At 43.4% G+C, this 15,176-nt stretch overlaps 1 protein-coding gene across 1 annotated transcript; it reads left to right on the forward strand.

Moving 5' to 3' along the window:
• Positions 1–7,105: 7,105 nt before the first annotated feature.
• On the forward strand, positions 7,106–12,515 carry vgf (VGF nerve growth factor inducible). Its single transcript, XM_078276643.1, has 2 exons — positions 7,106–7,181; positions 7,291–12,515. Exons 1-2 carry the CDS (start codon positions 7,106–7,108, stop codon positions 9,444–9,446), a joined length of 2,232 nt encoding a protein of 743 aa, XP_078132769.1. The 3' UTR covers positions 9,447–12,515.
• The last annotated feature ends 2,661 nt before the right edge of the window (positions 12,516–15,176 follow it).

Below are 15,176 nucleotides of genomic sequence, written 5' to 3' on the forward strand. Positions count from 1 at the left end.
TCCAGTAAGCATGCGCACACTATCTTTTTGCCCTCAGTTTCGCCTCTCAGGTAACACCCCTCTTGTTCTTCTAGGTTATACCAAAGAGTATACTCTTTGGTTATGCTAGGCTACAGAAAAACACAAAACAAAAAAAACACCAAACAACTACACGAAATGACCCCATATTTCCTAATTTGTAATATTATAGCCTACTAACCTACCAACCCTCTTCTTATTTCCCTAAAGTCAGGTCCTGTGCATAGTAGTGATTTTTAACTCCATTTCTGCCCTGTCTTATGCCCTATTTTTCTTAATATCGCCGTCTCTAAACAATATTTACTGCAATGCATACAATAATTATGTTTCAAGATATCTTGAAAACAAAAACAAAATGCTGTCTTGACCATATAGGCCCCACACAACATGTTTAACACATGGCTCACACGCTGACGGTTGTTTTAGAGCGACTGGCATACTACAGTACTGCACAATTCTATAATTACTGACATGGTGGTTAGTATCCCTGTTTTGCTTTTAGACAAAATAAGTCATTTTGTCAAAAAGTATAAGCCTTTTTAAATTCAACTCAATGTTGGAAATGGTTTCCCTTCATTTGTTTTAAATTCAACAAGCAATTTGTTGTATTTTATCAGAAAGCAGCAGAAATGCAGAACTGAGTACACTTTGGGATCCTTTTTATTTATCGCAAGTAATATCGTTATCGCGGTATTCAACAACGTTATCGCAAGTCTCATATTTTCCTTGTATCGTGCAGCCCTAGATGTACGTGATTAATGAATATTTGCCCCATAGGGTTACATTGCAGTCCAGTCTGTGGCTGCCGGTTACAGCATTCACTCTTAAAGTGCTCATATTATGCTCATTTTCAGATTCATAATTGTATTTAGAGGTTGTACCAGAATAGGTTTACATGGTTTAATTTTCAAAAAACACCATATTTTTGTTGTACTGCACATTGCTGCAGCTCCTCTTTTCCCCCTGTGTGTTGAGCTCTCTGTTTTAGCTACAGAGTGAGACATCTCACTTCTGTTCCATCTTTGTTGGGAGTCACACATGCACAGTACCTAGGTAAGGACTACTAGCCAGTCAGAAGCAGAGTATGAGGGCGTGCCCTGACAGTACCTAGGTAAGGACTACTAGCCAGTCAGAAGCAGAGTATGAGGGCGTGCCCTGACAGTAGCTAGGTAAGAACTCCTAGCCAGTCAGAAGCAGAGTATGAGGGCGTGCCCTGACAGTAGCTAGGTAAGGACTACTAGCCAGTCAGAAGCAGAGTATGAGGGCGAGGGTTGAAAAGAAAGTTACCCTTTAAGGGCAAAGAAAAAGCACAGAGAGTACAATAGAAAAGGATTATAAATAAATTAAAAATAAAATAAGACAAAAAAAAACGTAGATACTGTACAAAAGAGTGCAAACAAATATAATAAATTATGAATACTGTAACTGGAGGAAACAACTATGGTGGATATTACATTTGTCACAAGAATAAATATTGCAAATAGTAGAGTGATGTAGTGAAGATTATTGCACATTTCTTCACAGTGAATTGTTCAGTGTTTTATTTAGTTTTTGCCACCAGTCTGACTGTGGCAGGGGAACAAAACTTATGTTTTATGTGAAGTGATACTGTCTGCTGTGTCTGAGTCTGTAAGCTATGTGCAGTGTTTGTGTCTGAGCAGAGAGGGAGCTGGGTGGAGTGAGTCTCTAACGATGCTCTCTGCTCTTTTCCGGCATCGCTGTGTGTGGCCGTAAAAGGAAACTTAGTCCCAATAATAATAATAATAATAATAATATATATATATATAAGCATTTTTATTATAATAATATAATAATAAAAATGCTTCTAGAGAGCTTATTCCCCGGAGTCCATATGTTTTCTTTTCGCCCAGCATGTTTCCTCGGATTAGGGTGGCCCCTAAATCATGGTTGCAGCCTGTCGCCGTGGTCCTGCTGCATGCCCTGCTATGCCCTGTTACACCCTGCTACGCTCTGCAGTGCCCTGCTACGTCCTGCTATGTCCTGCTACGTCCTGTTATGCCCTGCTACGTCCTGCTATGTCCTGCTACGTCCTGTTATGCCCTGCTACGTCCTGCTATGTCCTGCTACGTCCTGTGATGCCCTGCTACGTCCTGCTATGTCCTGCTACGTCCTGTGATGCCCTGCTACGTCCTGCTATGTCCTGCTACGTCCTGTGATGCCCTGCTATGCCCTGCTACGTTCTGTGACACCCTGCAGTGCCCTGCTACGCCATGAGCTACTACAGCTACTATTTCTAGTCACTGATCCATTATCTTTATTGTGACTATTATTGCCACTGTTCATCACACCCCCAACCGGCACCGTCAGACCCCGCCTACAAAGAGCCTGGGTCGGTCCCAGGTTTCTCCCTAAAAGGGAGTTCTTCCTCGCCACTGTCGCACTAACTGCTTGCTCTTGGGGGAATTACTGGAATTGTTGGGTCTTTGTAAACTATAGAGTGTGGTCTAGACCTACTCTATCTGTAAAGTGTCTCGAGATAACTCTTGTTATGATTTGATATTATAAATAAAATTGATTTGAATCCTCTCTGCAGTCTTTATGACTCTTTGGAGAGTCTTGAGTCAATTTAGTTGTTTTTTTTCAAGAAAATAATGGGCTGTCTTAACCCTTGTGTTAAAATAGATTATTTTTGGGGCATTTTCCAACATTTTTGTCGCCTTTTTTCAACGTTCTTTTATCAATTATTTTCTTCAAGTGCTATGAAATTGAATAAAACACCCGAAATTCATTAAAAGTAGTGAACTGATCATTTATTTTACTTGTAAAGAGCGTTCTAGAGAACCATCCACGTTATCTTTTTTTGACAATTTGGTTAAAAGAAACCTAAATTTCTGATAACTTCCAAAAAGCCCAGAAGAAACCAAGGCAGACCCCAGTAACACCAGTTACCGCCCTTTGACTTTGTTTTGGAACGCTCAAATTGAGTTAGGGTGCAGGATAGCAATAAGTAGATGGATAAGTAACTGTAAATCATCAGAAATACATGCCACGATCACTAGATTGTATACAGGTGTTACTATACTAATATTGTAAATGGTGATCATTACTTTGGGTTCAACATTTATTTTTTTTATTTTTTTTTGGGGGGGGGGGGGGGGTTGGATCTCCACCTCTCACTACCCGGGATTCCTGATGACCAGCAGGGGGTGCTCCAGCTACTCTGGGCTCCTTTACTGTAACAAAGAAATATATGCTGACAAAAGTATTTAAACAATCACATTTTTAGCTCTCTCTCTCTCTCTCCCCCCTCCCCTCTCTCTCTCTCTCTCTCTCTCTCTCTCTCTCTCTCTCTCTCTCTTTCTCTATCTCTATCGATTTCAAATTCAAAGGGGCTTTATTGGCATGAACGTTTCCATAACAATGTTGCCAATGCCAAAGCATCCACATACAATTTGTCCAGATATTCAGACAGAACACAATAAAGAGTTATATGAACATAAAAAAACAGGCACATTTAAAGACACAAGTACAGTATACATCAGATATTCATATGTGTGTGTGTGTGTGTGTGTGTGTGAGACCGGGTGAATGAGAGGCAAACTATAAGGTGGGAAGGCGCTCTGCTCTATGAATGCAATCCATTTACCAGCTTCCTAAAAAGATGGAGTTGCCCAGTTGCCATTGAAAGTACGCCTTATGTGAGGAGGGCCCATCCATGCTAGAATGAATAGCTTTGTTTGTTAAGGAGCCCGTAGAGACTATCTTTCTACAGGGCCCAGAATGTTGTGCTACGCCCCTGCATTCCACCACTGTTCACAGATTATATGTAATGGATAGTTTGCCGTCTGTCTGTAGTTATTCTAGAAGAAGAAAAAAACAAAAAAACAGCCTAACTTTATCATGAAATCCTATCCATGATGTTGTTTCCTCGGATAAGGCTGAGTCCGGGCCCTGGCGGATTGGAAGCTGATGAAACTGCGAATTCATTCAGCAGCTTGTGTTCATTCAGCAGCTCGAGCACTGCAGCTAATTGGTTCGAAAGGAGTGTCGGGAGGAGGAGGAGGGGCGGCAGAGCAATCTTATGAATGAAACCCAGTCCGGTGACGTCAATGGGGATCGCTTGACGCACGAGTCACGTGGCGCCGGGACCGGCTGAGCTATAAGAGCGGCGCGGCCGCTGTCCGTGGTCCTGACATCAGAGCGGACAGGAGGCAGCGGAATCCCGGGAGAGGAGCGCGAAAAAAAAAAAATCAGCGACAAAAAAAACAACAACAACAAGTGACGACACGTAGACTAACATTAGACCCCCAACTCACACACAGCAACCAAAACAACAAAAACAAGAAGAAGAAGAGGAAGAAGAGGAAGCGCACGGTGCAGGCAGTGGGCTCTGTGCATAACACTTTCAGCCGCCTTGAGTGTGACGTGTCGAGGCAGGGGAAGCTGGAATCCCCCCCCCCACCCCCCCGCTGCTCACTCTGCAACTGCAAGTAAGTGCAACTTATTTGGCATTACTTCACTTTCTCTTTTGGACTGGATTGGTGTCATTGCACATAGGCTATATATTCACACAGCGAGACTTGGTTGGAGCAATCCAGTTTGCAGTATTGAGATACAAGATACAATACAAAAAAACAACAATATATATATATATATATATATATATATATATATATATATATATATATATATATATAAAATATATATATATATATATATATATATATATATATATATATATATATATATATATATGCACACTCACACCCACACACGTCACTCATACCCATGGCCACTTACGCATTATTAGGCTATCTATAAATAGATTCTCTAAAAATAAATAAAAAAATACACACATATTACCCCCTGGTAGTTGGGTTGACTGGCTAATTATTGATACTGAGACATTTTATAATTAGAAATTAAAACCCCTGCGATCAACAACAAAAATGTCCAAGAGGAGAGTGATTTCTGGTGTTTGTTTGTCGGCTTGATAACGGTTTCTGTTTGATATTTAAATTCCCCTTTAGACATAATCTATTTATTGATCAATTCAATGGCACATGTTACAGTCAAGTTGATGCCTACAGATATATGAGCGGGGTTTTAAATGAGACTTTGCATCATGTTGCCGTGAATTACGGCCCAATGTGCGGGCGCAGAATGTATTGTTACGTGGACGTATTGATTGTATATATGGTCAACACAGAGGTGCCCCTATTATCCTCCTCTTCTTTTTCGCCCCCCCCCTCCCTCCATCATCATCATCATCATCATCATCATCATCATCACAATTATCGTCATCTCCAGCCATCATCACCATGACTCGCTGTGCCAAAAATAACCAAAATGAAAGAGAACGAAGCTGCTTCACACGGCTGCCATTATGTGCATTACAATTTAAAAAAAAGGTTATGATACCACAGAGGCAGCGACAGGGACAATGCTTTTGCACATCCCTCAACATGTTTGCACATCCTGCACTAATCCATGCAGTCTCTTTTTTTTCTTTCTCAATGTTATATGTTATTTGTTTCTGTGTTTATTGTTTGTTCATTTCATATTATTGCTTACATGTGTTTTCCTGTATGTACCATCAACCAAGGCAAAGTCCTAGGTGCTACTTACCTGGCAATTCATCACCCCCCCTCCCCCCTTCTGTTTCTGATTCTGATGGACAGTCCTTTGTCGTGTCTAAAATGTCTGCATACAAACACTGACGCCTATGGTTGTTGGGGGGTGGGTAGGGTTCGGAGGTTCTCAGTCTGTCAGTGTGTGGGCTGTGGGGAGGTTCCTGGAGGTGGAGGGGTGGCTTTGTGCGGACAGATTTGTCTTGATTCTTGGCTCTGCAGAAGCGGATTGTGAATCCGCTTTGCTGCTTATAAAGTGTAGTGTGACCTGCTCAGGCCAGGAGAACGTAAAGGAGAGAATATAAGACAGATGCAGCCAAGCTGATCTCTTGGGTTTATGTGTGGAGGATGAGATACATCATTCGCTGCGTGTTTTGCACATCACGCATCACACATCCCCTGCAATCCAGCCACCTCCACTGCTGCTGCAGAACATCATCTGCTCTGTTATTGGCTCTGGATCTCTAACAGTGTTGTTTGTTTTTTTCATCACAAATGAACTTATTTTCGACATGTTTTAGGGCGTCTCCAATCACCTCTGCATAGCCTATCAAAAATGATGTCCAAAATTCTTTAAACATGCTGATTTTATTGTTATGTTTTAATACAACACAGTCTCGCCCAAAAGGCGTACAAATAGCACGGGTTTAAACTTTGAAAATACGTGCAATGTGTATGCCAAAGTCAAATTCTGCGTGCAGTAGATAAGGCGGAGCGCTCCAATAAATGCTCATGGAGACCGGTGCGTTTGTGTTTTTTTACTTGTCTTGAGAAAAAGACGCTAATAAACTAAATGACTGCATTGCACTGACTATTTTTTGCAGTGAAAAGTAACTGCAGCAAACAGTGGCGTGGTGCCATGCAGCACAACGGTGGGCCATAAAAAAGAAGAGCAGGTGATTATTATTATGGCGATGCGCGCGACCTGCACCCACTCAGGGGTCTTTCAGACCCATTTGTGCACTTCAAACAAACACATCTTAAACCGGAGAGTAGATAACTAGGCTATGTGGGCGTGTTGCCTTTTGGGAAAAAGAGGAATGGCAATACATGTGCGTAATATCAATTATCAAAGTAATATTAGCCTTCTCTATCGGCAGTGCTCCTGCACATGCCACGGTGCATTCTGATCGACCTACTCTGCCTGATAGATAAAGGAGAGTTGGCGCTATTCATTGGCTGAACACACTTGATCCAAGATCAAAAGAGGTAAACATCTGGGAATCTTTATTTAAAAAAAATAAATACTACTGTATTATTATTTCAACTACAGGGTATACTGATATTAGAAGTATAATTATTCCCCCTTGGGGAAATTCAATCTCTCCAGTCCACACTCCGTAATGTTAATCCTTAATTGTCACATACACAGTACAATGTAGTGAAATTCTTTTACTGCATTTGAACACATCCTAGTATTAAGAACAATGCACAGCTATACATACAGCATCCAGGGAGCATCTTGGGGTTCAGTGTCTTGCTCAAGGACACTTGACATGTGGCTGGAGGAGCCTGGGATTGAACTGCCAACCTTGTGGTTGGGGGACACTACCTCCAAGCCACAAGCCAAAGGCCAAGAAGTAAAAGACTTATTGAAACTGAAAATGTTTTTTCTGTGTTTTTCTCTCCTCCAGGCATTTCTGATCGCCCCCTCGCTGCTCACAGCCGACCCTGTTCTGAGTGACCATGATTGGGTACCACGATGCCTCAAGTGCCCTTACCCTCCTAGTCCTCCTGACGGGGACGTCCCTCCTCCATCCGTCCACCCCCAACCCCATCAACACCCCTGGAGATGTCGATTACCCAAACAGAGATACTCCTCCTGAAAAGGATCCGGAGACAGGATCAATACAGAAAGAAGAGGCAGAGGAAGAAGAGGAGCTCTTTAAGGATGTGGATCTCAAAACACTAGCCGCGGTTTTGCTTGAGGCACTGAATCACTCGTGGGTAGGGGAAAGGAGGGAGGGAAGGGAGCGCGACGATGGGATGGAGGATGGAGAAGAAATGAGGGCTGAGACGGGGGAGGCTACAAGAGAAGAAGCTTACAGAGGAGTGAGAACGATGGAGACGGAGGGAGCAAACAGAGACAGAGATGGCCGACAGGAGCTGGAGCTGCTGATGGCCGCGCAGGGGAAGGAGCGGGAAAGAGAGGAGGAAGAGGAGAGGAAGAGAGCTCAGGAGGAAGAGGAGAAGATGACAGAAAAGGTGACCAGTCGTACCACGAGTCAGACAGTCCAGGTCCAAAGAGAGCGGCAACAGTCCGCTAGCACCGCCCCCCCAAACATCCTCGGACAAGGTAGCAACGAGGAGGAGGAGGAGCAGCTCAGCCCAGAGGAGCTGAGGAACCTCGAGACCATGATGAAGGAGTTCCCTCGTTTAAACGCCGCCACTAAGAGGGACGGTGATTCGGAGCGAAACCACAGAGAGAGCCGAGGCTACAGCAGCTACAACGACGTCGTACCGATCGGCAAAGGCGCCGACCTCGCCATGACTAAGAAGAAACTGAAATGGCAAGAGGAGACGCAGAAAGGCCTGAGCTTCCCATCATTCAGGGGAGGCAACTTCATGGACGACTTTGATCATAACGACAACTACGCCGGCGGTAACACAGTGCAGTCCCAGCTTCCGGCAGAGCAGGAAGCGATGGAAGATGATGAACCCGCGCAGGAGGAAGAGGAAGACGAGGAGGCGTTGAGTCCCGAGGAAGAGGAGGCTCGGGCTAAAGCGGAGCAGGAGGAGATGAGGAGGCAGGCGGCCGAGGCACAGAGAGCCAAGATGGAGGAGGAGAAGTTGGCCGACATCGCCTCGGACATGCTGCTGCGCTACATGGTCAAACAGAACAACGGGAACAGGAAGTATGGCGCGCCTCTGTCCAACGCCGCCGAGGACAAGCGGTCCGACGAGGAACAGGAAGTGACGGAGGAGGACGATATTGACCCCCAGACCATCGACAAGCTGATTGAGATCTCCAACAAGCTCCACCTCCCCGCCGACGACGTGGTGGACATCATCAGCGACGTGGAGAAGAAGAAGAAGAAAGACGTGGCGCCCGAGGCGGCGTCTCGTTGGCAGCGGCCTCCGACGCCGCTGTCGTCTCCTTTCTCGTCAAGCAATGGTTTCTCAGCGTCGCAGATTCCAACCGGCCAAAATGGCTTCCCCGTCTCTAAGCAACCCTCTCCAGCTGTCAATCTCCTCAAAACGTGGTTGCAGGAGAAATCGCAAACCAAATCGCCGGATCTTTGGAACAAACCTTCCAAGCCTCTGTCAGCCAATCCAAATCGTTGGCCCAAACCTCAGAAGCCTCTATCAATCAAGCAGGACCTCTGGCTCAAATCCCCCAAGTCTGTTTGGACTGGATACCCTTTGTATCCCTACAAATACCCATCCTACTACCAGAGGAAGCTGTACCCAGACTACTACCCCATCTATTATCCTCCTCCCCCCAGACCCAAACCCCGTTACTATATCCCCAAACCCGCTCTCACCCTTAACAACTTCCTGGGAAATTCCGTGGATGACACCTACTCCTTCCCTCCCAGACGTCGTTACCACAGCTGGGTCCAACCTCGGCTGAGACGCCCTCCCGCCGGCCTCCAGCAGAGACCGTACTACGCCAGCTACCGCTTTCAGCCGCTGCCCATCCCCAAACCTCGTTCCCCTCCCCGAATGCCTGTGATCCCTCCGCGACAGAAGTTCTATTACTCAGCCCCGGCGGCCCCCGCAGTGACGAGAAATGAAGATTATAACGTGGCTGGAAAGCAGCCGGACGGCAGCAAGCATGACGATCTGGAGAAATACATTCAGCAGATACTCACGAAGGGACAAATGTTGGAGTGAAAGGGTGAGAGGAGAGCGAGAATAGGGGAAATGGAAATTAGGAGAAATGAGCGGAAAAGTATTTCTTCATTGAATTTGTTTTGCTGGTATTTGGTTTTGTTTTATGTAACAAGTTTCTTCCTCCCGTTTTGATTGGTTGTGTCGTGGACACGGACATTCAGGAGGACTTTTTTTTCCAGCTGTAGTCTGGATAAAATGTACTACGGTAGGAAAATGAAAGGAAAGACACACATCTGCACTCCTCCTCTGTGAAGGAGGGGAAACAGGATGAATGGCGTCCGTTGGAAAGCATGATGCGGCAATGTTTTGTTTCGTGCTAGAACTTTTCATCCAAACTTCCGGCATGACAACATTCTCCATTGGGACATTTGACAATGCCAACAAAGGAGGACGCTTGAATATGTTGTTACCTGTACCTTTAAAAAATATATATATTTTTCAGAGTCAGAGAGTCGAATCAATCGTAGGCAGTGATGGATGCTGGGAAATGTTTGATGACTGATGGAATTTAACTGTCTAAACACAAGGAGAATATTTGTGTAATTATCCCAGGCAGGGAAATTTGAAAACTTTTTCATGAACAATCTTTCTAAAATGACCTCCACTAAATGGCCCAAACTATGTGGACGCCAAACATTCCAGCCGTATGTGATTCAGACACAAGAGCATTAGTGACGGTCCAACACTGATGATGCATGATTAGGTCTGGCTTAAAGTCGGTGGTTCAGTTCATCCCTAAGGCGGCTCTGCTAAATAGTCTCGGGAAGGAACTTGTTTTGGTGGAACATTTGCACCCAGATAAAAGAAAACGCCACGTAAAATATGAAATTAAGTTAACTGTTCACACAATACAGTAACGTGAGCTATTTAAATCAGCTGATACATGGTTAAACCTCATTTGCTCTTACCAGTGTATCTCCGTGTGTACTTCGTCCACAGCGATCCCACCAATCAGTCCCAAAACGTCCCAGTTAAATAGAAAATACTGTAACATATTCTTTGTAAATCTTTACAGTCATTCCCTGAAAGAACCAAGCAGGCCTGCCTTATTTCATGATCTACATTTTTTGAATGATAACACACAGCGAGGGGAAGCGGAGGGATGTAATGTACTTCCGTGGATCCAGACTATTCCACACCTGACTTTGTGTACGGGGACATTGTTATGTTCAAAACAGAGAAGGGCCAAAAACAAACTGTTGACGGGAAGCTATGATAGAATATCACTGTATCCTAGAGCTTTAATAGTTCCCTTTTTTGGCACTAAGGTGCATTGCCCAAACCAGGAAAAACCTCCCCAGACCACAGAGCGTCTCTATACTTTTGGCCATATAGTGTATCAACTGACTCATTTATCATCTCTTAGTGATGAAATCAAAATCACACATCATCTTGGAATGGCCTCATGCCATTGAATACATTTTTATGCAAATGTATCATTTTTGTGTTATTTGTATCAAAATGCAGCAAAAGCATTTTAGCAGAACAGCACCTTCTCGTTATGTATACTCACACATAGCCACCAAAGCTCTTTATGATGAAATATAAGGCTCCGAAAAGCATATTTCACACAAAGGGCTGTGGAAGCCACACTAACACCACTGTAATGGCTTGGATGACTCATCCTTTTGCATAACTTCAATTACCTTGTTGCTATGGTGCCAAACCCTGGCCAAACTCTATATGGCATTCTTTTGATGCCTTCAGAGGACAATGCAGTGGTGGAGGCATACTGCTCTTTTACTAAACACATGCATTTTAAAGGACAAGGCTGGTGTTATTCTCTATTTAATTCTACATCACCAAATGTGTTTAATACCTTGCGACTTCCCTACCCTGTCCGTAGCACTCAGTTTATATTTGTGATATGGAGAATCACCTTTAAAGATACCCTCCATGGTTTCGTTAGAGCACAAAGTGCCCCTGAATCTCAAAGTTCCTTTCAGCTCGATGAAGACCATTAAGTGCCATTTTAGTATTCGACATTTAGCTTTCATTGATCATTATGAACTCAAAGTCTATTTTGAGACATATATTGTTTTTCTTGTTATCTAAATTGTTGCACAACCATTGATCTTACATTTTAAACTCTGAGCTGAAGTCGGCTGCCTTACATGTCACTGTGACATCCCTAACATTGCGCTTTATGATTTTTTGTATTTTCTTTATTTTGATACCATTTGATATTATCCATGAGATCAAGGCTTTAATCACTTTTGTAAGAGATAATGGGAATGATTCTCCGGAACTGATTCCACTGGAGATGGGATCAGTTCGCTCATATTCAGGTAAAACTAAGTTGAATTCACAATTTTAAAAACACGATGAAGGGATTTTTAATTGCTTGAATTGGATGGCAGTGTTTTTCTGTTTTTATTTTGATTTGATTTTTGAGATTTCCTCTCTTTACTTAGATGGCTACTGATAATCAGTAATCAATAAACACTTCCTTTACTCCCCATTCACCTCTTTTGAAAATGCGTCACTGGGAACAAAAGCAGATGTTGCTCTTTGGTTTATCTGTATTGTTGACCTTTGTTGTCATCTGTTGCTAAGGGATGAGCAAATCTTAACATCTTTATTGCCAAGCCAAAATAGGACCATCGCCAATCTCACACTGAAACCATGAGGCCAAAAGAGAGTGAACTGAATCGAGGAGATGGGAGTAAAAACTAAGCTTTTTGTAATTGTTAATGATTCGTTGTTTTTTTTATTAAGAAGGAAGTTGCAGATTGAGAAAGGAACTGGGAGAAATAAGAGGCTGAGATATGAAGCGACAGACCAGCGGGTAAAAGTGTCTGCACGTTTATGTATACTTGCATCTAAAAATTGCTTCTTTGAAGATGTACAAGCATCAATTAAAAGAGCATAAAAAAAAAAAAACATTTAAAGATGACAGAAACAATGACGTCGGTGTACCTTAAAAATCATTGTTTGAGTCATGTATGCAGCGAGTGTTGTCTATGGTCTTTCTAGATGTACCTTGTTGTAACCATCGTAATAAACATGCGTTTGCTGGATGTAAATATGCGCATGTCAATGGCTACTTTTGCTACACATGAAGAAACAATAAAGTCAACTATTTTTATTACAAAAATGCTTCATTGTGGACAGAGAGAATTCTTATGTGAGTGTGAGAGGAAAGGCCCTGGATAGCCATCTCAGAGATAGAATGGATGGATGGATGATGGATGGATGGGTGATGGATGGATGATGGATGGATGGATGGATGGATGGATGGATGGATGGATGGATGATGGATGGATGGATGGATGGATGGATGATGGATGGATGATGGATGGATGATGGATGATGGATGGATGATGGATGGATGATGGATGGATGGATGGATGATGGATGGATGATGGATGGATGATGGATGATGGATGGATGATGGATGGATGATGGATGGATGGATGGATGATGGATGGATGATGGATGGATGGATGGATGATGGATGGATGGATGGATGGATGATGGATGGATGATGGATGATGGATAGTTGGATTGACGGACGGATAGACGGATGGACTGACAGACGGACGGACGACTGGACGGACGGACGAACGTATGGACAATGGATGGATGATGGCTTTTGAAGTGAGAGTGAAAGAGAGAGGGTAATACATTAACAATCATCATGAATATCAGCAGCAAATCTCAATAAAAATCAAGCTAAAGATTCCTGAGAGTTTGTCATGAAACAAAATGTTGGTTGAGGAGAAATTTGATCTTAAAAACATTTAATTTTCTCACTTTGTTTTAGTCATATCTCTCCATAGTTTTGGTTTTATTTGTCCATATTTCTCTTCCCTCCTCTCCAATACGATGGAGGTGAACAAATTTAAGTTTGGGCTGCTCAGAGCTTTGGAAAATAAAACAGCAGAGCAACAACAGTGTCCTTTGGAACTACTCTCTACCATAGAAATAGTCCCAATGAAAACTGTTGAAAGTGTGTGTTATGTACTATCCAGAGTAGCATTTGTTGCGGTTGAGTGGTCTAAGAGTGTGTTAACATTGACATTAGCAAATGTGTAAAGGTGCAGAAGCAAAAAGGGCTCTTGCAAACATGCACGGACGTCAGACCAATGAGCTAAACCTGGCTCAACTTTTGCTGCAAAGCATTGCAACATCATTAGCCAGTATATTGTGATGGTCAATCAAGCGTAGATGTACTCATTCTCATTCTGTAGATTTCTTTGCAAAGTGAACAGATGGAGGGAAAGTAATGTGCTGAAGCTGTGAGCAGCACAAACAAAATTCCATTCAGCTCCCCTTTACTGGGGGTGAAGGCAGGGTGAAAAAAAAACCTTAAATGAACAAACATGCTAGAACTGTCACTGTCACTAGACTGAAGCCGATAACTGCCACAATGATGGTCTGGCGCATTCTTAAAACAAAAACACTCTCCTTATGAATAAATCATGATATCTGGGGTTAAGAATGATAATCCCCCTGTCTAGTCCTTTGGGCCGATTACAGCGCAGACAGTAATTAAAGGTGGGAGGGAGCAGAAGACAGGATTTGGCTTGCTTTGATACGTCGTGCTGCTCAGAGGTGGGGATGTTCAGCAGGGGGATTAGAGGTTAGAGCAGTCATCGGATGAGATGGGGATTGTGGGCTGCAGGGATATGTGCTAACACCCACACAGACCAGTAACCACAAATGCATGTCCACGTCCGGGTTTCAGAAACACAGAAACTATTGAAAGTACTGACAAGGACTTCCACAGACTGTCAACTTAGGTTTTCCGAAAATGTCAACCTCAGAACGGACAACATGATGTGTAAGTGAACTGGGTGCTGTGTGAGACATAGACGCACATAATTAAAAGACAGACAGGGTGAAATAGGACATGCATTAGTAAAGCAGGACTAAGGCTGACACAAGATAATGTTAAGGCTGAACTGAAGTCAAATTAAATGAAAGGCTGTTGAATTAAGAGAAGACAAAAGAGAAAGTGGAAAAACAGAGAAGACAAGAGAGCGTGCCAGATGACAGGGTGAGGAAAAAGTAACACAGGGATGGGCAGAGGCAGGGAGTGAGGGAGTGAGGGATGAGATAAGGGGGGAGTGGAGTGGTTGATGGTTGCAGCTCTGCCCATGGAGAGGTGCAGTGATTCATGATGTCACGTGGTGAAGACTGGGTGACTCATCCACCAACATCATCATGCAGCCACTGCAGAGCACCCAAACACACACACACACACACACACACACACACACACACACACACGTTAGAAATATGTATGCATGAGCATGCAAACCATAAGATAATCAAACATGGACATAAGAAACATGCAGTAACAACTGGCAACAATAGAAATGCTTACATATTTAAAACCAAGTGTTAGCTCTCACTTTTTCTCTCTCTCTCTCTCTCTCTCTCTCTCTCTCTCTCTCTCACAACACACACACACACACACACACACACACACACACACACACACACACACACACACACACACACACACACACACACACACACACAGGCCAAAGAGACTTTGGAGAGTGGTGTGTGGCAAAAGTGTAAGCAAATGATCAAACGGTTTGCTCTGTCCTGCTCATTGTTAGATTTTGGGGAGTTTACACTCCAAACTGTCTTCATCTATGTAACCAAGTACTTTGACCAGACCAGTTTGAAGGGCTTTTGCCAGCTGGAGTAACTAAAATGGCAAGAAAGCAGTAAATTCGATTTCATAATAGTATAGATGAGCAACCTGGGTCTATC

The sequence above is a fragment of the Sander vitreus genome, chromosome 19 (assembly GCF_031162955.1).
Source record: "Sander vitreus isolate 19-12246 chromosome 19, sanVit1, whole genome shotgun sequence".
Lineage (NCBI taxonomy): Eukaryota > Metazoa > Chordata > Actinopteri > Perciformes > Percidae > Sander > Sander vitreus.

What these genes read in the sequence shown, in the direction of transcription:
- vgf (XM_078276643.1), top strand. Translation starts at nt 7,106, where the DNA reads ATGTGGCTGGAGGAGCCTGGGATTGAACTGCCAACCTTGTGGTTGGGG. An exon ending in CTCCAAGCCACAAGCCAAAG is followed by an intron (nt 7,182 to 7,290) that starts GCCAAGAAGTAA and finishes CCCTGTTCTGAG; the next exon opens with TGACCATGATTGGGTACCAC.